At 62.9% G+C, this 21,970-nt stretch overlaps 1 protein-coding gene across 3 annotated transcripts; it reads right to left on the bottom strand.

Annotated features, from left to right (window-relative positions):
- Positions 1 to 3,276: 3,276 nt before the first annotated feature.
- RRP1 (ribosomal RNA processing 1) lies at positions 3,277 to 20,311 on the bottom strand. Of its 3 annotated transcripts, XM_059164872.1 has the most exons (14): positions 20,156 to 20,297; positions 19,481 to 19,573; positions 19,272 to 19,354; positions 17,665 to 17,722; positions 15,988 to 16,073; positions 14,281 to 14,342; positions 11,303 to 11,432; positions 11,151 to 11,215; positions 10,779 to 10,960; positions 6,438 to 6,520; positions 5,751 to 5,848; positions 5,521 to 5,540; positions 4,598 to 4,711; positions 3,277 to 3,843 (listed from the first exon to the last, which is right to left on the bottom strand). In XM_059164872.1, the coding sequence occupies exons 3-14, from the start codon at positions 19,299 to 19,301 to the stop codon at positions 3,605 to 3,607; spliced, it is 1,167 nt and encodes a 388-aa protein (XP_059020855.1). In that variant the 5' UTR covers positions 19,302 to 19,354; positions 19,481 to 19,573; positions 20,156 to 20,297; the 3' UTR covers positions 3,277 to 3,604. The 3 variants fall into 3 exon arrangements, with proteins under 3 accessions (XP_059020855.1, XP_059020852.1, XP_059020854.1); XM_059164869.1 differs by lacking the exon at positions 19,481 to 19,573 and having other exon boundaries at positions 20,156 to 20,311; XM_059164871.1 differs by lacking the exon at positions 20,156 to 20,297 and having other exon boundaries at positions 19,481 to 19,959.
- Positions 20,312 to 21,970: the final 1,659 nt, after the last annotated feature.

Below are 21,970 nucleotides of genomic sequence, written 5' to 3'. Positions count from 1 at the left end.
GCGATGGCCAGCGGGCACCCCCACTGCGCAGCCAGCCCGCCGTCCCCCACCGGTCCAAATGGGACACGCGACAGACACAATCACAGGGACGGATTGCGACCCACAGATAAAACAGGAAACCACCAGCCAGCGACGCAAGTCACTCAAGGATCCAGTGGAACTGGGTGAGAAACTGGGTCCTGGGGCTTGGGAGCCCCGCAGCATGGGCCCCGCCAACCTCCAAGGGAAGGGGGCCACGTCCACCAAAACCCTCCGAGCCAGGGTCCGGGGAAGCCGAGGCCCGGGGCGGGGGGGGGGGGGGGGACGGGACAGAGAGGACCAGCATCGCTCCGGACTGCCGCTGAGGGGCGCCACCTGCGTCAAGACCAAAGGAGCCACCAGAGGCCCACAGTGGGGACATGTGAGATCACCAGCCTGAGACCCACCAGCGTCCAGGTCCCGGGTGGGAGGCAGAGGTGTGAGGACCTCGCTCAAGGGGGTACAGTGCAAGGACCAGATGCAGGCGGCCCCACATGGGGCCCCGGGCCGCAGGGGGCAGCACCCAACACACCAGAGGGCTGGACGGCACGGAGGAGCCCAGGCTAGCTCTGACTCGATGGCTGTGCCATGGGTGAGAGACGTAGAACACGCACCGAGTCGTTCCAACTGCCGGACATCAAGTCAGCACGGGACTCCCGAACGGTCCGGGTATAAAGGTCACCACACTGACAACTCCTCTGGGTTCTAGGTTATTCGGGGGAAAAGAGGCACTGAAACTCTCAGCACAGCAGGTCCCTCTCCCGTCTCACAGGCAGTTCCATGAAGGCTCACACTGGATGTCCCCTCGCGACATCACACGGGGAGAGCAGCTGACCAGTGTCCTGAGCGGTCGCCTCCTGGAGCCCGTCGGCCAGATCCGCGGGGGTCAGGCGGGGCATGGTGGGACGGCCCAGCGCTGTGTCCCCTCGGCGGGGGCCTTGCAAGCTCTCCACAGCCACGAGCAGAGGGCACTCCCGGGCCGTCCCAGTCTGCTCGGGCCAGCTGTGCCGCCGTGCTGACAAGGGCTCACGGGGTAGGCGGCACAGGGAACCCTCGCCCGGAGCTGAGGACCATCAAGTACCGTGGTCACTGGCCACCAGGCCCTGCATTCCGCGCCGGGTTACGTGACCGAGGAGGGCAGGCACGTCCACGCAGAAGCCCACACGCGTGCCGTGACCGAGGGGTGGGCAAGGGCCCCCCGGTCCGGGTGCCCCGCTCTGTCCGAGTTCGCCTTACGCCACTTGGCGCCCCCGGAACAGCGGCCTTCCTGTGCTTGCACGCCGAAGCTTTCCGCTCTGGGGGCGAAGGGGGAAAGCGAGCACAGGCTCCAGTGGAGGCTTTGCAGCGACTGCGGCACCCCCCCGCCCGGGGAGCCCCCGCGGCATCACAGCCTCCGGTCACCGGGACTGAGCTGCGTCCCTGAGCATCTGGGCCTGATCTCGACACTTGTATGTCCGTTAGCCAAACACGTCCTGGGATCAGAGAGCCGGCGAGAGGGGCTCGGGGGTCTGGAATTTCCCATGAAAACCAACAGTACTTGCTCCTTTGCCACAGGCCGTCTGGGCTCACGGAGGCTTTCACAGGAGCACGGGGCTTTCGGATGGCAGAGGGAGCCCAAGTATCCACACAACGAAGCATCACAGAGCCACACAGGGAACGAAACCCTTTCGTGTGTGAGGGACACGGGTGAACCCTGGAAGCGTGCCACGTGAGCAAAGCTGCACACGCAAGACCTGTGCGGCTACATGACAGTCCAGGATCGGGACATGTGCACAGACACAAGGTGGGTTAGCGTCGGGCCGAGCCCTGGGGAGGACAACTCGAGGACAGCCATCTCTTCCAGCACGAAACACTCGAACACAGACTCTGGCGCTGGCTATGCGGCTCTGACCGTTCTGAGAAGTACAGACGCATTCGTGAGACACGGGGACTTGAGGCACGTGAGTGACAGCTGAATAAAAAGGTTTTAGAAAAAGAACGCGTGGGGAGATACACGACGTCTGCTCCTGGACACAGGCTCTCCCAGGTGAGGGCTGGCGGTCACCCTCCATTTCCTCCCGAGGCTTCCGCGCTCTGCCCTAGGAGAGCATGACCCGGCGGGGGACACTGCCGGTCAGACACGGGGCGGCCCAAAGCCGTCCCAGCCTGCTGGTGTGCAGTCACGGTGTCCGCACAGCCCAGCGGGTGAGCCAAGGACCACAGTGTGGGCTGAGAACGGCCTAGAACCCAGCGCTCAGGAAGCCATCTGGTCGGAGGACAGCAGGCAGGACTTCCGTGTTCTCGGGGATTTCTAGTGCGCTTGTTTCCTTAAGTTTTTGACCAAAAAATTACCATGAGAACAATACAACATCCTGTCCCTGCCACACGAAGAAATGGCAGGAATGGCAGCAGGACCCCTGGCCCGGGGCGCCACCGGCAAAGATGGGGTTGGGGGAGGACCTGGGGGCTCAGCTGCGTCTGCCAGGCCACCTGCCTGGGCGCTGTACTGGGCTCGGCCCCCCACTGTGCTACACGTGCCGGTCACTTTGGAGAACGGGAACTGCCCCCCCCAGATGAGTAAGCCTCCCCCACGCCCAGCCCGCCCCAGCAGCCCCGCCCCCGTCCACCCAACTAACAGAAAGGGGGTCACCAACTGCCACTCATCCAACAAGCTGCAAGGCGTTCGGAACCGGGGTTCAGCGGAGGCCTGGATGGGCCTTTTGCTGGGCTCACTGCACAGCTCAGCCCAGCACTGACCAGGCCGGCTGACCCAGACGGCACCGACCTGCCACGCACGCAGGCCTGACCGCACCGCGGCACCACGCAGAAGTCCCCAGGAACCCACGCAGCACTGCCGCCCGCGCTCACATTGGGGCTCTGCACGGTGCTCCGCTAAGTACCCTCTCCGGACCCACAGCAGGGCTGACACAGGATTGGAGGTGCTGAGGGGAGCTGTGAGGGGCACAGTGGGGCTGTGCACTGGGGTCTCTGCCTCCCAGTCCCACAAGCCGACCTCCCTGCCTTGGACACGTCGACCCCAAGCCATGCCCAGCCCCCCAACCTCAGACACATCAACCCCAAGCCATAGGCCCCCCCCAAGCCATGGGACTGACACAAGGAACAGGTTCATGGATGGTTCTGGACACCAGTTTGTGAAGAGAATGCCCACAGAGCCACAGCGACCGCTCGCCGCCGTCTCCTGGACTCTGACACACGCAAACACGGTTTCCCCCACACGATGGACACGAGATACAAACACGACTGGGGAACCAGCACCTGTCTGGTCACACCACTGGCCGCCAACCTGCTCCTAAGAGCCGCACGGCACTTTATTCACGGACACTCCCACGTCCGGCCAGGCCCCGGCCTAGGAAGGGCGGTCTGCCAAGCAGTTGTAGGTCTCTGGGGGCTTCCTGGCCTGACCAAGGTCAGCAAGGTGTCCACACTCTCTGCAGCCCGACCCCCTGCCAACACAGCACGTCAGAGAGCCGTGGGAGTCCGTGTCCTCCGTCTCAGGAATAGGGCCCTGCAGTCCTGTGCCCCAACGCCACTCAGAGCAAGAAGCCAAAGGGACCGCACCTCCCTGCGTGGGCTGGGCCTGCTGGGGTCACTTCCGGCTCTGCAGAGGCCGCTGCTCAGTCTGTAGCTCCTGGCATCTGGCCCCCTTCACTTTGGCCCCAGCCCGAAGCCGCCGCCTCTTCTTCCGAGTCCCTCTCCCGCCTGGGCCCCCACGCTGCTCCTGGGGCGCCACGGGCTCAGCCCCCAAGCCCCGCCGCTGCCGCCGCCTCATCCTCCTCTTGGATCCGGAGCTCGGGTCTGGACACGAGTCCTCTTTCCTGCCTTTCCCTGAAACAGCAAGGCCACGTGAACGAGGCACCATCAAGGCCTGGTTCCCCCACTTCCGTTCTGACTGCAGGCGCCAGCTCCAGGACCACACAAAGGACATGCAAGAGGACCCGACAGCCTCCGCAGCAGGCCCACCCTCGCCAACAAGAGTGTCCCTGCCAGTGTGGATGTCAAGTCCCACGGCCATCAGGCAGAGACGGGAGACAGTGCTGGCTCCCGACCTGGCAGGCTGACCCGGGCAAGCCCGCGGGAAAGCCAGCAGGCCGGCAGACTTGACAGGTGAGTCTGCCTTGCGAAGGTGAGACTGAGGGCGTGGGCCGGCTCGAACGCAGGACCGAGTGAACCCAACCTGGTGCACGACAGAGTCACGGGACAGGCCAGTGAGCAGAGCGAGGGCCCAGGCGTAAGCCAACACAGGCGGAGGTGACCCGGGCAGGAAGAGAACCAGGGTGAAGTCAGGAGACCCTGCCAAGGGCAGACCCCAGACCAAGACCGTTAAGCACATGCGGGCAAACACAGGAGGGCTCTCGGCCAGGGCTGGGCCCACACCTGTCCCTCTTCCGCAGCCCTTTCCGGCCCTGCTGGTCCTGCGCACACAGCCCATCTGCTCAGCAATGTGGCCCCGTGGGGCAGTGCGCGCAAGGCAGCCCTGGCAGGGCGTTACCCACAGTCCTGCGGACAGGCTGGGAGGGGAGAGCGAGGCGGAGCCCGCAAATACCAACGCCCCATCGGCGCCAGACGCCGCCCGTCCTACCTGGGTGGTTCCGTGACCTGGCTTTGGGCAAACGCTTCTTCGTCCGCCTCTCCTGCTCCTCGTCTTGCAGGTTCCTGTAGGCCTTCTCCGGTACGTCATCCTCTGGGAAGACGCCTACAGACCAAAGCAGGCCGTCAGGAAGCTAAGGCAGGTCGGGTGTTGTCAGTGTGCACGTCGGGGCCGCGAACAGCCACACGGGCACCACGGCCGTGCACTCCGTGCCCCATGGCCCCGTGCCCAGGCCCGCGCAGCCGCCAGCGGCTCCAGACCGTGTAGCAGGTGGGCCGCCAGCCAGAGCCAGGTCCCGGAGCCCTCACGCTACCTCGTCCTCGATTCCCTAAAAGGCTACGGCTGAGAGGGGCCCATGGCGATGCTCTCTGCGTCGATGGGGTCTGTGCGTGGAAACCCCACCACACGTACACAGTATTCACGCACACCGTCGCGTGAACATGTTACCGGCAAACACCGAACCTGAGCTCCAAGGACCTTGTGGGGACAGAGGGACGGAGGACACGAGACAAGGACAGGAAAACCTCGAGGGCAGAGCCACGGTGGCGGCCGTGAAAGCTCACACCATCAACCAGCGCCCCCAGTGCTGCTCTGTGTCTAAAACCTCTCACAGCGGGAGGGCCACGTCCACGGCACCGCCGACCAGCCACAGGACAGGCCACAGAACTCACGGGACACACAGGTTCTCGGGCCTCTGCTCTAGGGACCAGCACTGGGCTTCGGGCCTCCCGGGGATTCTGACACACCCGGACCGAGAGCCACCGAGAGGAGCAAGGACGAGCCGCAGAGCCCCGGACCCTCTCCCGAAGAGAGAGCCCCGCCTGGGGTGGGCCGCGGGGTGGGCGACCACGGGAGGCAGTGCGCCCAAGACGAGGATGGGCCTCCGGGCCAGGATCTCGGCCTGATATGCTCACCTTCGGCGAGGTCCTGCAACCTGAAAAGAGAGACGGGTGCTCACCGGGGTCGCAGCTTCCACACCAGCTGGGACGCGGCCCTCCCGCTGGCTGCCCCGGGGGCCACCCTCAACCACCGCCTCTCCATCTGGGCTCTGAGGGCGGGATGGAGGCACCGAGGGGGTGGGGCGGAGCAAGAGCAACTCCAAAGGGAAGGGGCGGGCGTCACCTGCCCCTTCAGGGCAACTTACTTCCGGATCACTTTGTAGAGGCGCTTCCGGTTCTGGGAAGGGGTGCTCTGCTCACTGGCCACCGCGAACAGTCTGCCGGCCACGGCCTCGTAGTCAAACTGCAGCACAGAGACAGACGCCGGTCACCTCCCGGTCCAGGGCCCGGAACCAGGTGCGGACCAGGTGCAGATCCTCCGAGGGGTCCCAAGGACACACACAGGCATCCTTCCCTCCCCGAATCCTCTCTGCACACGCAAACGCTGTGTGCGACACGAGGCAGCGAATGTGCCCCTGGGGCCGCCGCCACCCTGCGAGAGGACCACCCGGGCTGGGCAGCCTCTGTGACTATGCCCTCCGGCAGCCACGTCAAAGCAGGCAGAAAGAAGACACGTCACGCTCATTTTGACAGATGTCATTTAAGCCAGTACACTTCGTTCTCACTAATCTAACAAGTAACCAACATTCACAGCTTCCCAGCAAGTCTTCTGCTCCTGCTGGGCTCTGACCCCGAGCGGGACCCAAGGCGAACTCCCGGCAATGCTGTCCCCTCTGCCTTGCACCGCACGAGGCCAGCAGAGAGCACACCCGGAGCCGCGGAGCAGCAGCGCAGCCCAAGCCCTATCGGCCACCCCCGCCCCGGTTTCAAGGCCTCCCGGCTGCTGCATGGGAGGGGCTGGCGCGCCTGCCCCCGCGAGCCCAAGCACCCACCTGGAGGACGGGGCCCACGGCGTCCTCACCGCCTCCCAGCGGCTCGTCGCTCCTGCCGGGGAGTGCAGCCCCACGGGGGGAGCCTGGAACAAAAGGGCCCTCATGAACTCAAGCATGTGGCCCAGCGTGCACGGCACCGGCTCAAACACCAGGAACCACGAGCCCGTGTGCCGGGGCGCACGACCTGGGCAGAGGCACAGCTGTCAGCTGGGCAGCCTCGAAGAGGGCGAGGAGCCCCTGGAGGAGACATCCCCGGGCAGGCGGCCAGAGCCATCGTCCTCACGGTGAAATTAGCAGGGATGACCCGTGGATGTCTCACGAAGCCGCCGTAGGGTGAGAAATTCCAGAACCAAGGAAGAAGGGGGGCCAGGTCTAGCACCGGGCAGGCCGGATCAAGGGGCCACAGAGACCGTGTTTCTGATCATTGAGGGCTCTGCGCCACGGCCTACAGAAAGGAGCGGACCACAGGCGGGCAAGTGTGACAGAGAATGAGGACGGCGGGGCCACAGGCACCGTGGGCCCGCCAGCAGGCTCCTAGATCTGCCTGTCGGGGTGACTCAGGCCGAGGAACAGGACGGGCAAGACGTACAGGATGGCAGGATGAAATGCCAGGGACACCGGGGGCACGGGGGCGGGGGTGCACACAGTCACCTAGAAACCCTTAACTCCATAGGGCCAAACTCTGTAAGGGTTCCGGAATGTTCACTGGGGGAAGGCCAACTTCTTCAAAAAATGGTGCTGGGAAAACCAGAAGGCCACAGGGAAGGGAAAGAAACTGGGTCCTTCACCCAAGTACAAGTTCAACCGAAAGGAAACACAAGACCTCTGTGTGAGAACTCAGTAACGCTCTCTTAAAAAAACACAGAGCAGGGGCGCCGGGGTGGCTCAGTCAGTGGAGCGTCTGCCTTCAGCTCAGGTCATGATCCCAGTGTCCTGGGGTCGAGTCCCGCAGCAGCTCCTTGCTCCATGGGGAGCCTGCTTCTCCCTCTGCCTCTGCCTGCTGCTCTACCGGACTGTGCACGAGCGCGCTCTCTCTCTCTCACTCTAACAAATTAAAAAAACTAAAAAACAAATAACAAAACACAGAGCAGGGGCACCTGGGTGGCTCAGTGGGTTAAACCTTTGCCTTCAGCGCAGGTCATGATCTCAGGGTCCTGGGATCGAGTCCTGCATCGGGCTCTCTGCTCAGCGGGGAGCCTGCTTCTCCCTCTCTTTCTGTCCCTTCCCTCACTCTGACACAAATAAAATCTTATAAAAAAAAAAAAGAAAAGAAGAAGAAAAAGCACAAATCAAGACCTTCGTGAGACTGGCCGTGCCAATGAGCTCTTAGACTGGGCACTGAAGACCCACGGGGCAGGACAACAGACCAGCCGAACGTGATGGAAGTCCACACTCCGCGCACCAACAGCCGTGATGCAGAAGGCCGCCTGCAGAAAGCGGGTAGCTACTTGTGAGTCCCGGACGGACAGGGCTGGAGCGGCCAGAAGGCACGAGCTCCCAGCGCTCCACAGCACACGACCCCCTGAAAGCAAAGGACTCGAGCGCACAGGTCTCCAGAAAGACGCACAGACAGCCGACGGACACGTGAAGACACTCCACATCCCCGGTCGGCGGGAACCTCAGGGAGATACCCCCTCCCACCCACGGGGGTGGCTCCTGGCAACGCGACAGGCCGCTAGACCGCTGGACCTCCCGCGTGCTGCGGTGGGACCAGCACAGTGGGAGGCGCCTCAAGAATGTTCAGAATTACACGTGACTGCGCAAGCCTACATGTGGGTACTGGCCCCCAAGAACCGGAAGCCAGGTCCCCAAGAGACACGTGCTCGCCCGTGCTCACTGCGTTACTCCCCAGAGCCAAGACACGGCAGCAACCACGGGGCCCTGATGATCACGCGGATAAGCATGACGCAGCCTCACACGTGGTGGGACAGTACCCGACCCCAGAAGGAGAAAACAAACTGGCCCATGCTGTGACAGGGATGGACCTCAAGGACACCGTGGTCAGTGAGATGAGCCAGCCACAGCACAAACAGCATGCGACCCACTCACGGGAGGGACCCAGGCCAGTCAGACCCACAGGAACAGGGAGGCGAAGGTGGGTCCAGGCGCTTGGGGACGGGTTGTTGCGGGGAATAGGGTTTCAGTATGGAAAGCTGGAAAGTTCTGGAGGCAAACGGCGGTGGTGGCCGCACGAGCCTGTGAATGCAGTCAACGCTCAACACGATCAGTACCTCTCCCGCCCAGGGACAACCCCAGGGAAAGCTCGGTCAAGGCCCCGCGCCCTGCCCCAAGTCAGAGTCTCCCAGAGCCCGGAACGCTGCCGCAGCTCGTGAGAAGTCTGAGCTCTCGAACCAGCCCTGGGAGTCAGAGCCATCCCAAGCACGGTGGGGTCAGAGTGGACTGGGGGGTCAGAGACCCGAGCACCGAGTGCCCCAGAGGCTTGGGGTTTGCCACCTACGTGGCTACAGGAGGGGGATACAGCCCTGTCCCCAAGGCCACAGGAGGAGGACGGAAGACACGGAACCAAAGACAGCAGTCTCAAGAGAAGACTCTCAAAGGCCTGGCGCCTGTCTCACCATGACAAAGATTTCTGACGGGGCGTTAAGTCACGGGAGAGCAGCGGCGAAGAGCTCTTGAACGCTGTGGAAAACTGACGGACAGACGGGACCGAGCCGAAGGCAAGAAGGGAGCCCGAGGGGCGCCTGGGTGGCTCAGTGGGTTGGGCCTCTGCCTTTGGCTCAGGTCATGATCTCAGGGTCCTGGGATCGAGCCCCGCATCGGGCTCTCTGCTGGGCAGGGGGCCTGCTTCCTCCTCTCTCTGCCTACTTATAATCTATCAAATAAATAAATAAAATCTTTAAAAAAAAAAAAAAGAAGGGAGCCCGGCTCTGGCACCATCTGATGACAGGGACTCGGCAGACAGGCCTGTCCCTCAGAAATACATGGCCGTGAAGAACGAGAGCCCCGTCTCAGCCAGAGACGGCAACGGCCTCCTCCAGCCAGAGCTCGAAGTGGTTCTGGAAACCTCAGTGGTGGCCATGGAGGTGGCCTGGTGGGAAGGACAACCATGGCCAGGGAGGGCATTCCTAGGGGTGAGGCGGCGGCCACGAGGCAGGAACGAACGGAGCTGGTGAGGACGGGAGGGACTCCGTGGCGGGCAGAGGTGGCAGGACTCGGGCAGTTGCAACCATCTCCGAACTCTGGACCCAGGAGGAGGGAATTCTGGAGGCAGGGGCTCTGGCCCGTGGTGGCAGAGGCCAGTCCTGTGCCAAACCACGGAACCAAGGTGGCTGCTGCAGCAGAAGGTTCTCATCGCCGCCAGGACACAGAGCTGAGCAGGAGAGCAGAGCCGGGTGCGCCACGGGAGCGGGGGGAGCCACAGAGAGGGGCCCACGGGGGAAGCCACAGGAGGAAGCCAGGCAAGCCACGGCGTCCAAGAGACCTGGGCCCTCAGCCACGCCCCGTGGTGGCAGGGCCAAGCTGTGGCGAAGAGGACACGTTCTAGAGCGAGAGCAAACGCCTCGAGGACTGATTTGTGACCAAGAGCACATCAGAGCGTTGGGTTCTGTTCTGCAGACAGCACAGCACGTTCCCACAGAAGACTAACGTGGGCTTTTCCTGTCCCGCCCGCGCTGATCGCTAACCAACAGGCTGATCGCGAGGCTGAACAAACGTGTCTTAAAAAAAAAAAAAGTTGTCCATGATGCGTATTTTACCGCCAAAAAAAAAAGCAGGTGGCAGGGAGAAGTCCCGGAACTGGCGCGCCGATGCACCCCTACAGCCACGGGCCATGACCCGGTCCACGGGCCACCTGGGATGAGCCCACGTCCCACAAGGAGCCACGTTAGCATCGAGACTGTCAACAGCAGCGGGCGCCGGGCCCTGACCCGAAGGCCTGCAGCGGACCCCCCGTGGCATGTTTCCCAGACCCACCGCTCCCTCGTGCCCCCAACCCCCGTCAGGCGGACTCCTCCTCTGTGCCGGGGTCGCTCCCAGCACTGGGGACGCAGCTGTGGCCAACAGAAGTCCCTGGCCCGGGAGAGCCGACACCCAGCGGGGAGAAAAGGCCAGGAACGGGAAACGGTTTACGTCAGAAAGCAAGACCCCTTGTGGAGAAACCCAGCAAGGGAGACAGGGACAGGGTGGACACGGGGAGTCCAGGTGGGCCTGGTGGAGGGCGGGCACCGGAGAGGAGGGGTGAGTGGGGCAGAGGTGGGGGGGGGGGGGAACAGTAGGCCAGAGGCCAGCCGGGAGTCAGGACGGCGTCCTGAGAACAGGGCTGGGAGGCTCGGCCACGGGACCCCCGCAAGCACCGTCACCGCAGCTGCGCGGACCCCTCACCTGGCTGCATGGACGGCGCATCCCGCTCGCGCTCCTCGTCCTCCGACGTCCCCTCGTCCTCCGACGTCCCCTCCTCCCCCTCCTGCGCGTCCAGCTCGTCCAGAAGGTCCTCGATGGCAAATGGGGCCTGTTCCACGATCGCTTCGAAGATGCCCCGAGTGATGTTGTGCAAAACCAGGGAGCTGGGGGGCAGCAGGCGCCGGGCCGGCCCGTTAGGCTGGGCGCCTGTCCCCACCCGTCCCCACCCCCACTGCGGCCCCTCCGGTGACCCCACCTCTCTCCCCAGGAGGGAACAGCGACTCCCCACAGGCGGGCACCCTGAGAAGCCGGGGGAAAGAGGACCCAGGCTGGAGGAGGCCCCCCACCACTCACTCCTGAGTGCGAGCAGCGATGGTGCAGAAGGGCTCAACGAACTTGAGGTTCTGGTCCGCCGTCAGCTATGGAGAAAGGAAGGGGCGGCTGCCTCGGTCCCTTGGGTGGGAGCCGGAGAAGGGGTCGGCACCGCCGGCGGCCCACTGCCTCACCTCAGCGGCGCCCACTTTGCTCAGCTCCTCCAGGAAGATCTCCAGGAAGTGGCTCTTCACCCCGCTGGGGGCCTGGCTGTCGGGGTGCAGGATCTCCGTCGTCAGCAGCTCCAGCAGCTGCTCGATCTGCCTGAGGACGGAAAGCGGCCAGTGCGGCAGGCGACCCCGCTGGCGAGGAGCCCACACAGCGATGCCATCCCGGGCCAGCGCCCCGCCTCCCGGCTCGCCAGCTTTCCCACCTCCACGGGAGGTGGCCTGGTGACCTGGGTGCGTTCCAGCACAAAGGACTCCTAACCACGGACTCAGGACCACCGCTGGCAGCACAAGTGTGGCAAGACCATGCCTCCGCTCTAAGGGCCGGGTGTGTACACGTCACACACGGTCACACACGCCTTCCCTTCTGTGCACGGACCCCAAGTGTAAGGGCAAAGGCCTGGTGTGACAAGAGACTACACCACGGCATCTTGCATCACCCTATCCTCACGGGAACTGCCCAGGAGGGCACACCGGGGCAGAGGAAAGGCGAGGCACACAGCTGCGTTCACAGTCCCAGGGCAGAGTATGTGGCCCCGGGCCGGCCACGTCTGCCAGCCGCATCTGCTGTCCCTGAGCACACTGGTGTCCGTGGTCTCAGAGGCCTAGGGCTCCCAGGTCAGAGAGCTCTGGCGACCAGTCTTTGCTGATCTACATGCCGGGGGACGCTGAATAACACACCTGAACCGGAGAGCACAGTGGTGTGTAACAAGCCCTGAGTGGGGCACACACAGGACAGTGCTGGGGCTTCACCACCCCGGAACAGAAGAGAGGATGCCGTCTGCGGCTCAGGAAAGGGGCGCCCCCCTCCCAGGCCAGTGACACTAGCAAACGCTACCAGCCAAGCAGGGCTAGCCAGCTGCGCGGGAACAGGGACAGGCTATGGGAACAGACACCTGCTTTGAAGGGCCCACCAGAGACTCTCGGGCTCTCCCAAAGGCTCACTCTGCACCTCCTACCAGCACTGAGAACAAAACTGTTGGGCTGGCAGGAAGGGCTACTAAAGATGGCGAAAGTTCCTGCCACAAGACCTGAGCTCGGACAGGAGAACAAAGGCCCAAGCAGGAATCTGAGACCCCCGCCCCAGGCTCCTGTGGACCAATGGGATCCTGATGAGCGGCGGGATATCCAAATAAGGGAAACTTGCCAAAAGACCCCTGAGCTTCCTCCGAGACCCCTTAAAAGCTCCCTCCTCCCTGCCTTGGGCGCGACTTCCGCCACTCTGCTTTCCAGAGTGGCGGAACCTCGCCCGAGGGTGCCCACCTCCTCCCGGCGCAACTTTCCTGGCTCCCCTTCTCCTGAGCCCTGAAACTTCGCCGGAGAGCGTTTTTAATAAATCTTGCCTTGCACCCACTTTGCCTGGTGTTGTGTTTATCTCGCCGGAAAAAACTTTACAAAAACTACTCTTAAGAACCGAAAGAGTTAACAGAAATAAAACATCCCTCGGCTTCTGATTCTGCTCATGCACGAGCCACCCGTAGGGACCGAATCCTACATCGTGAGACAGTGAGACCCCCGGGGCTCGGCACCTCACGGGAATGAAAGGGTGAAAATCCGGCACCAGCAGGGGCACCCTTGCCCGAAAAAGTCATTCATAGTAATTCTAAACTCCGAAGACCCCAGGGAACTACAGGCTGCTCCTGCTGATCTGTTCCACACAGGAAAAAGCGGACCAGGGGCAAGTAGGTCACCCTGCTCTCCCGGAGCCCCTGGGCCAGCACGGGCGCTCCTGTCCACGGACTGGACACAAACTGGCCGAGCGCACCGGCCTCATGACAAAGCCACTCCAAACATGCCGTTCCCAAGTCTGTCTCCCCTTGCCCCCCGGCAAGAGCACGCAGCGGGCACGGACACGAGGGGCGCTGGCGTGTCTTCAGGGAAACCACAGCAGCCTGCGAGCGGTCTGCCCCGACGCCGATGCCACACGGAGCACGGCGCGTCCCTGAGATCTCTGTCCGTGGGGGCTCGCGCCCTCCCTCGACGTCTTACGAAGTTTTCTGAGTTCCTTCTACTGGGAACGTGTCACTCTCGTGATGAGAAAAAAAACGAAAAAGATGAAGCTTTAAATTAATTAAAGGGGCACCTGGGTGGCTCAGTGGGTTAAGCCGCTGACTTCTGCTCAGGTCGTGATCCCGGGGTCCTGGGATCGAGCCCCGCATCGGGCTCTCTGCTCAGTGGGGATCCTGCTTCCCCCTCTCTCTCTGCCTACCTGTGATCTCTCTGTCAAATGAATAAGTAAAATCTTAAATAAGTAAATAAAATAAATTAAAAAAACTTCAAAACATGAACTCAAAAACCCATTTGGTGCGGTGGCTCTCAGGCCACCTCCCAGACGCGGAGAGGCCGGCCGCTACCACGGGGAGCCCCGGCTCAGCTGGCCCTGCACCAGCGGGCTCCCCAGAGGGTAGGGGAAGAGCTCGGGCTCAGCACAGCCCTGCCGGCCCGAGGCCAGGGGAAGGCCAAGGCTGGCCAAAAACACAAGCCTCATGGTCTGGGGGACACGGGCTACCCCCCCACAAGCACCTCTGTCAAAAGAGACAAGTCCAAACAACATGTTTCTAGAACCAAGGCACACGCCACTGGTGACGGAGCAGAATACGCCACGTCACACCAAAAAAAAAACCAACTATAACAAAAAAGAGTACCTCAGCTCTACACGAAAAACACTTCTATACTGAAAAACAAAACCGTAATAACAAGAAAACTCAGTTGGGATTCACAGAACTTATCGTCAAGGCTGAAAACGTTCATTTCTGTAAACATACACACAAAACCGTAATTCTGAAAATGCCTTCACTTCAAGCACCATCGGGTCCCCGTTAACGCGAACACGGACCTCTCCTCAACGAGGGACTGAGGGAGAAGCGCGTGAGCCCAGCCCCCAGCGCCAAGACACGTTCGCCGGCGAGAAGAGGCCGCACTCGGGTCGGGCCGCGGGTACCAACCTTTCTTCCCACCCGCGCATCTTCAGGGCCTTCAAGGACTCGTTCAGGACCATCCGCATGAGCTGTGGTGTGAATGGAGACCCTCGTTAGTAGCGCGCAGCCCGACCTCCCGAGAGCCCCCCGGGCTCCCGGTCATCTCTGTGGCCCCGAGCGCACGGCAGGCCCCCAAGAGCTGTTGGCAGAGGGGACACCGAGTCCAGAGAAGGGTCACTGCCCCCGGGCTGGGGTGCACCCGCCTTCCAAGAGCACCAGGACTCGGAGCTCACAGCAGACACTTCGGGGAGCAACCGCGGTCACAAATGAAAGACAAGTGCAACAGTCGTCAACTCAGGAGTGCAAACAGGGAACAGAGCCTGTCCCCCCAAGGAGGCTGAGGTCCTGGGGAAAGGCTCCCCTGAGCTTTCTGATGGACTTCTCTCCCCAAGAGACAAGAACATGTCTGCTTCCTCTCTCATCCCCAGAGGCGAAACTCGCCCCTTTCAAAGCTCACCCTATACGACAAATCCTGACCCTTGCCCCACGATGGCCCACTGCCCCTTGACCACGGCTCACGGCTTCTCCAGCCAGTTTTCCTTCCGTCCAGATGGGAAGCTGTGCACACAGCGGGGCCCGCGAGTGTAAAGGGACAGAGGACGCATGTGGGGATGGATTTCCTGGCTGTCAGATGTGCCCCGGGACACGGGGGACCCCGGTGACACCACTCCCAGTACCTGCAGCCGCCGGATGCTTGGCCTCTCCAGCAGGCTGTGCTGGCGGGTGCGGTCCCACAGGCCCCCCAACAACAAAAGCCATCCTCTCACGCACACAGCAATGGCACCTCACGGAGACTCCTACGTCTGTAAACCCACACTATGTGGCCGTGCCCAGCCCGGCCCCTGCCCCCGGCCCGAGGCTTCAACATCCCTCCCCTCCAGAGCTCCACGCCTCACCCACTAGCTGGTGCTCACCCGACATCTGAGACACACAGTGTCCACGGAACCGCGGGCCACATCTGGGCGGGGAGCCGAGCCCAGTGGCAGGTCGCGAGTAACTGCGGCCCCAAAGGCACCATCCCCGGTGAGGCCCAGCCCACGGCCCGCTGGGCCACCTGCTCGCAGACAGCGAGCCCCAGTGAACACGCTGCGGGAACAGGGTGCCGTTCAAATGCGGGTGGGGATCTGGAGTCTCCAAATATCTGAGGGCCACACATTCCCCTTAACTCTCAGGAGTGCGGCAGAGTGCGGCGGCAGAAAGCAAAGGGGATTCTGCACGCAACGGCTCTGCCAACCATCCCTGCCCAGCAGAAAGCACCTTCCCACCAGTGCGCCCACAAGATGAGGGCCTATGGCTGGGGCACGAGCTCCAGGCAGGTCTGCTGGCACACACGGGCTCGTGGCTGCTCCAGCAGGGGGCAAGCCTGCAGCCCTGGTCCTCCCCAGGTGGGCAGCTTGGACCCTCCTCTGAACCCGAACCTCTGCCGCTGAAGTCCTGAGCTCTCTGCCTGCTCACCTACCCTCAGAGATGGGGCACGTGCCGGGCAACCCAAGCCCTGCGCGCCCGCCACGGCCTGCGCTCCCCTCGCAGGCCATGAGACGTAAGGGTCAGTCCCCAGGAGGGCCGCCCGGCCACGGCAGGAGAGGCCCAGAGGCCGCAGCACTCGGGGCTATGCCCCAGCTCCCCAGGCCCCGCCGGTTCCCCGGGGCCCAGCAGCGGAGCACAGCCCCTCACCATGTAGAACTTGTCCAGGCGCAGTCTGTCAATGCCCGTCCACTCGCGGTTCATGGTCTGCCAGAACGTCCGCAGGAACAGGTGCTCTGAAGGACAAAAGGCCAGAGAGAATCACGGGGGGCGTGTAAGTCGCCCTGGGAAGCGAGGGGAGAGCGCGGAGAAAGCTGCTCAGGACGTCCCAGGGGCCAGCCTCGGGGTCCTCAGTCCGGTCTGTCGCACTCAGAAGAGCCGCTACAAACTTAGAGGCTTAGAGACGGGGCTGGGGGAACCCCAGAAAGAAAAGCCAAGCCCAGCTCCGCCCTCCACCTCGGTGCCCCCAGAGAACGGGCGTGGAGCCGGCACAGCCAGCGGCACAAGCAGCTGCTGCTCAGACCCCGCCTGACCCCCATGGGTCAGCTCTTCCCCTACATGGGGTGGGGGACCCTGCCTGACGCCCACGGGCCAGCTCTTCCCCCTCCTTGCTCGGCTGGGACCCCTGCCCGACCCCCACACTGGGCACTCGATCAGGCACAAACGCTCCTGATAACAGGAGGTCAGACACACGGTGCTCCAGGCTAACCTGTGTCCCCCAAATTCTTGTCAAAGCCCCAATCCCAGGTCCTCGAATAAGACTTTATTTCAAAATAAAGTTTTCAAAAAGGTGAATTAAGATAAAATGAGGTCACCAGTGTGGACCTGACACCGTGACTAGTGTCCTTCTAAGAAGAGACGGGGACACAGACACGCACACAGGAACAAGCCACGATGCCGGAGAAGACGGCGCCTGCACACCCAGGAGAGAGGCCTTGGGGAACCAGCCCTGCCCGCGCCTTGACCTCGGGAATGAAACGGGGCCTCTTTGATCCGTAACAAGTTTCTCCAACAGCAAAGGGCTGGTCAGACAGTGCGATCATGGGCAGTGAGTCCAGGACCCACTCAACTGCTAGCGCGTCATCGGTTTGTGCCGGCCGTTTGCTGAGCACAGAAACTCTTCCGCAGGCTCTCACAAGGGGAACGCTACGGCGGACGGACCCCCACTGACGACTCAAGATGCCAGCGACGCACCCCCCAACTGAGACCCTATCACTGTCTCTCACTGCAACTACTCTGCCTACTAACTGTAACTAAACCAAACCCACCCACCAGGCCTAACCGCGGGCCCCACCGGCAACAGCCACAGCCATCTATGCCAGAGGTGTGGGCTCCCCCGGCTGCCCCCCACCCTAAGCGTCAGAGGGAGGTGCCCGGGCTCCACCCCACGAAGCTTAATTCAACTGGACCAGAGTCTGATATCAAGATGCCTACAGATGCCCAAGGGACAACAGCGGGCAGACAGCAGGGCTGAGGGCTACGAATCTCGGGCAGGACAAAAACACGGAGGGGTAAGGGAAGCGTTCACAGGGAACGCCGCCACCAGATGACTCGGTCCAGCAACTCGACAACACTGAACAAGATGTCCGCCTGCATTTTAAAAACTAGATCCCGGCCCTTCAGCCTCGAGCTGGGTCCACACGAGATAAACAACTCGATGCGGCCAGACTCGTGGAACAGGGTTCTGCTGGTCAGCGCCAGTGATGCCAGCCAGGAAACGGACTTCTGCTTGCCCCTCGCCTTAGAACGCAAGCACTCCATGTCTGGTAGCCAACTCTGGGCAGCTCTGCCCCTCCCAAAGGGTCTCCCTGGGGCCAGGGTACTCACGTGCCTCTGTCGTCTGAAAGGCGTGCAGGAGCTGGGAGATGGTCCTCCCTAGTTCCTCCTGGGTAGAGAACAGCAGACACACACACACATGAGAGAAGAGCAGCACTCTCTGACCCCGAGGACACGTGGTCTCACAAGCAGCAGCAGGAACAGACAGACACCTGCGCTCCCTCCATGCTCCCCGCCCCTGCACTCACGCACACGAGAAATAGCTCCCGCCAGCCTCGCAACCCCATGTGCCTCAGGTCTGCAAGCTGCACTGTTGCGAGAGGGCTCCTCCCACAGCCGGAGCAGACAGCGGCTCCCCACAACCACGGGCAGCTGCTGCCCCCACGACCAAGGCCTCGAGCCATAGCTCAAGGGAGAGCCAGTCGAAGGAGGGCCCAGGAGAGATGGGGCCACCTGAACAGCCAGAAGAAACTGGACCCCTAGAAACTACTCGCCACCTGCCTTTGTCAATGTCACTGCGTTGCTGTGCAGAGTATCCCTTAGGGCACTAAAAAGACCACCCCAGAGCCACCTTTTAGTGCACACAGAGTACAGCACAGGACTCTGCACTTCAGAAGTACCGTCCCGGGGCGCCACCCTGGACGGGATTAAGCCTCTGCGTTCGGCTCAAGTCAGGGACTCAGGGTCCTGGGATCGGGTCCTACATCGGGGCTCTCTGCTCAGCAGGGAGCCTGCCCCCCCCCCCGCCGCCTGCTTCTCTGCCTACTTGTGATCTCTCTCTGTCAAATAAATGAATAAAATCTTTACAAAAATAAAATAAAAGTACCCTCACCACCCAGGTGATTTCGAAAAAGTAAACAATTCATTCTGAGAACACACTTTCAAAAAGGCCAGCATTCGGGGCACCTGGGTGGCTCAGGACGCTGGGTGTCTGACTCTCTGATTTGGCTGAGGTCATGGTCTCAGGGTCGTGAGACTGAGCCCTTCAACAGGCTCCACGCTGCGCACAGTCGGACTGGGATTCTCTCTCTCTCTCCCCTACCCCCGGCCCCGTCCCAATGCACACACGCTCCCTAAATCTTAAAAAAAAAAAAAAAAAAAGAAGAAGAAGAAGAAAGCTGGCATCTTGGGCAGTGACACAGCCCTGTGTAAGACTGTGTCCCAGCGGGTGCGTGACAGCACACACTGGTCCAAACCACAGAACACACACACTCAGGGTGACCCCACACACCCACTATGGACTCTGGGGGTCGGTTTGTGCCAGGCAGGTTCATGAGCTATAACGGATGCACGGCTCTGGGGGCGGGGTGCTGTGCACGTGTGGGCGAAAGGGCTGTACAAGAGCTTTCTGTACCTTCCTCTCAATTTTGTTTTTAGAAAATTAAAAAAAAAAGAAAAAAAAAGAAAAACCTCGCAGGAGAAACCATTTTCTCAGCAGACTTGGGTTCTGTCCCTCCGTGTCCCTCAGCAGCACCACCTACACTCAAACCATGGGCCCCCGCCCTCTGACCGCAAAGTGTCAAAGCTGTAACCCTCAGTGCCTTTGGCTGCGCTGGAAAGAGGGTCAGCCACGGCCCCTCTGCCCGCGGGGTCAGCCACGGCCCCTCTGTCCGGCAGGGAGGCCGGGGCTCCCGCGGCTGCCCCCTCCGCACACTCACCTGGAGGAGCGGCTTGTCCTGCATCCACATGCAGTAAAACAGTCCCTTCCAGACCTTCAGCAGCTCGTCGTGCGTGAAACCACCTGCGGCGGCACCAGCGACACTCAGGCCACGCGCCCCCAACGGTCAGGGCCACACTGCGCGGGCCTTAGCTCGGCGCTCCACCGGGAAGCACAGCCCCCCCCCCCCCGGCCTGGGGCTCTAGGTACCCCGTAACGGCCGTTTCGCGGATCAGCAGACACCCCGAGTATCCGGATCCAGGGCCCCTGGGCCCGCGGGGGCGCCGGACACGGCGTGGTCTCCTGCGGACACGTCGTTCCGCTTGACGCGCGGGGGCTCGTGCCCTGTCCGCGTCCCGCCTCCACTCCGCAGGGGAACTGCAGTCGCGCAGACGGCAGGGCGCGCGGCAGACGAGGGCACCGGGCGCCCCGACGGAGGCGCGACCGCGCGGCGGGGGCTCCCGGGCTTCAGCCCCAGGAGCGGAGCCCGCGGGGGGCTCCTCCCGCCGGGCTGGGGCGACCGCCGGCGCTTCGGACTCGGGCGGCGGGTGGGTCCCCGCCTGCGCTGCTGACGGCCGCCGCTCGCGGGGCCGCGTCCGAGTGTCCCGTCCGCCGCCGCCCGACCCCGACCGCCACCCGGGAGGGCAGGAGGCCGCTCCGCGAGCGCAGACGGCGGGCGGCGGCGCAGGCGGGGTCTGGGGTCCGGGGGGGCCGCCGGCTCCGGGGCGCGGGCGGGGGCGGGCGCGGCGCCAGGGGCTCGCGGGGCAGGAAACCGGGCGGGGGCAGGCTCCCCCGCAGGCCCCGCGCGCGGCCCACGTGGCTCCCAGGCTCCCGCGCCCCCGCCCCCGTCCGGCCGCCCCCGCCCCCGCCCAGCCCCGCGCCCACCTGCGGCCCGCTGCGTCCTGGCGACGATGTACTTCCGGAGCTTCTTTACCGCCCGGTCCCGGGTCACCTGCTCGTTTCCCGCCAGGCGCTGGGCCAGCTGGATCTCGGGGGGGAGCTGCACGCGCGGAGCCATGGCGAACGCCGCGGACCCCGGCCCGCCGCCACCCCTTCTTTCCACCCGGGCGCGCGGGCGACGTCACACGACAGCGCCGGTCTGGCGGGAACGGGCGCGTGACGTCACGGAGCGCGCCGGTTCCGCTCGGGGCCGCGTGACGTCACACGGCCGCGACGGCCTCTCCGGGGCCGCCCGCAGCGCCGCCTAGCGTCGCCCGCCGGGCGGGGTGTCGGTTCGCTCGGACGCTGTGTTCCCCGGAGCGGGCCCGAGGGCCGCCCCAGGCTTGTACCGAGGGCGAGCCTCGGCCTGTCTCGTTCCGCAATTCCAGGCTCCCAGAGGGAGAGCGGCCTGTGCGCATCAGCGCGCGGACCCTCACCCGGTGCAGCCGGGAAGCCGGAAGGGCCGCCGCGCAGCTGCGATCGCAGGACGGGGTCAGCCCGGGCCCCGCCGGAGAGCCTCCGGGGAGCGTCCCCGGCGACGGTCCCCACGGGGACAGGTCCTCCTGCGTCCCCCAGGAGACCTGGGCCGCCGCTGCAGGCGGCCCGGGAGACCCTCGGCTCCTCGCCGGGGGACTCACGTCCACGACGGCCCGGTCCCCAGAAAACAAAGCGGCTCGCTTGGTCGGACTGGCCGGCGGCTTTCCCGTAGTCGCGCGTTTCCGGACACAATCCCCTGCCGTTCCTGAATAAACCCCTCTTAGCTGGCAAAATAACCTTATTTTTAAGGTGCACAAGCCACACCGTTGGTGCAAGTGGCGCTGGCCCCGGGAGGCGGGAACCCTGTGGACATCCAGGCTCCGGCAGCCCCAGCCGCGCGAGCGAGGTTCCGAGAGCGTCGGGATTCCCCTTCCCTACACGCGAGCCGCAGTGCGTCTGCTCAGTTCTGGGCCCGACCGGGCGCGGGAGCCCCCGCGGACCGTCGATGACCAGCCGGGCCGTGTACGCGAAGCTCTGTGTCCTAAACCAGGGGTGGGGGGCGCCCGGCCCCGGCCCTGCAGCGCTCCACTCTTCATCTTGGGGTCGTGAGTGCCAGCCCTGTGTTGGGCACAGAGCTTCCTTTAAAAAAAACGAATAAAGAAGCGGGTGCCATTACAGATCTGGCCCACGGACGTTAGTTTGCCAACACCGGATGCCAAAGAGTACCCTCGCTCTGAGGAAACACTGCAAAGGGGCGATAGGGAGGTGTCCCAATGGCAGGACGTTGATTCAGCAAATAACCACCCGTAGTGATGGGCACATAGAGCGAAATGTTAGCAAAGCTGGACGACGGGGGCAAGAACACAGGGGTTACCCTGTTTTTCCTACTTTGTCCATGTTTGGAGATTTTCATGACAAAGTTTGGAAGCATTTTAGAAACTGGGTTTTTTGGGTTTTTTTTTTTTTTAAGATTTTATTTGAGAGAAAGCAGGCGGAGGGGCAAACGGAGAGGGGGAAGCCCAATGCAGGAGTCCATCCCAGGACCCCAGGATCATGACCTGAGCCGAAGGCAGAGGCTTGAACCCACTGAGCCCCCCAGGCACCCCCAGAAACTGGGTTTAGAATCAGAATGAGCTCATTCACCGAATGTTTACATGTGTGAATAGTGACACTGGGAACAAGACAAGGCCAGGCGGTGAAGAGACACTCGTGTGCTGTACGAAGGGCAGCATGATGAGCTGCAAACGATCCTAAAGCAAGAAGAAAAAGAAGACAACCAAGCCT

This window comes from Mustela lutreola, chromosome 2 (assembly GCF_030435805.1).
Source record: "Mustela lutreola isolate mMusLut2 chromosome 2, mMusLut2.pri, whole genome shotgun sequence".
In the NCBI taxonomy this organism is placed as follows: Eukaryota; Metazoa; Chordata; class Mammalia; order Carnivora; family Mustelidae; genus Mustela; species Mustela lutreola.
The sequence above is the reverse complement of the archived record's forward strand: the minus strand, read 5'-3'. Positions and strand labels throughout refer to the sequence as shown.

Bases quoted from the DNA above. Each gene is read 5' to 3' on its own strand.
- RRP1 (XM_059164869.1), bottom strand. From the start codon at position 20,288: ATGGCTCCGCGCGTGCAGCTCCCCCCCGAGATCCAGCTGGCCCAGCGC. The intron at 17,723-19,271 runs GTGAGTGTGCGG...TTCTCTACCCAG, and splicing joins AGGACAAGCCGCTCCTCCAG to GAGGAACTAGGGAGGACCAT. The intron at 5,541-5,750 runs GTAAGTTGCCCT...CTCTCTTTTCAG, and splicing joins CTCTACAAAGTGATCCGGAA to GTTGCAGGACCTCGCCGAAG.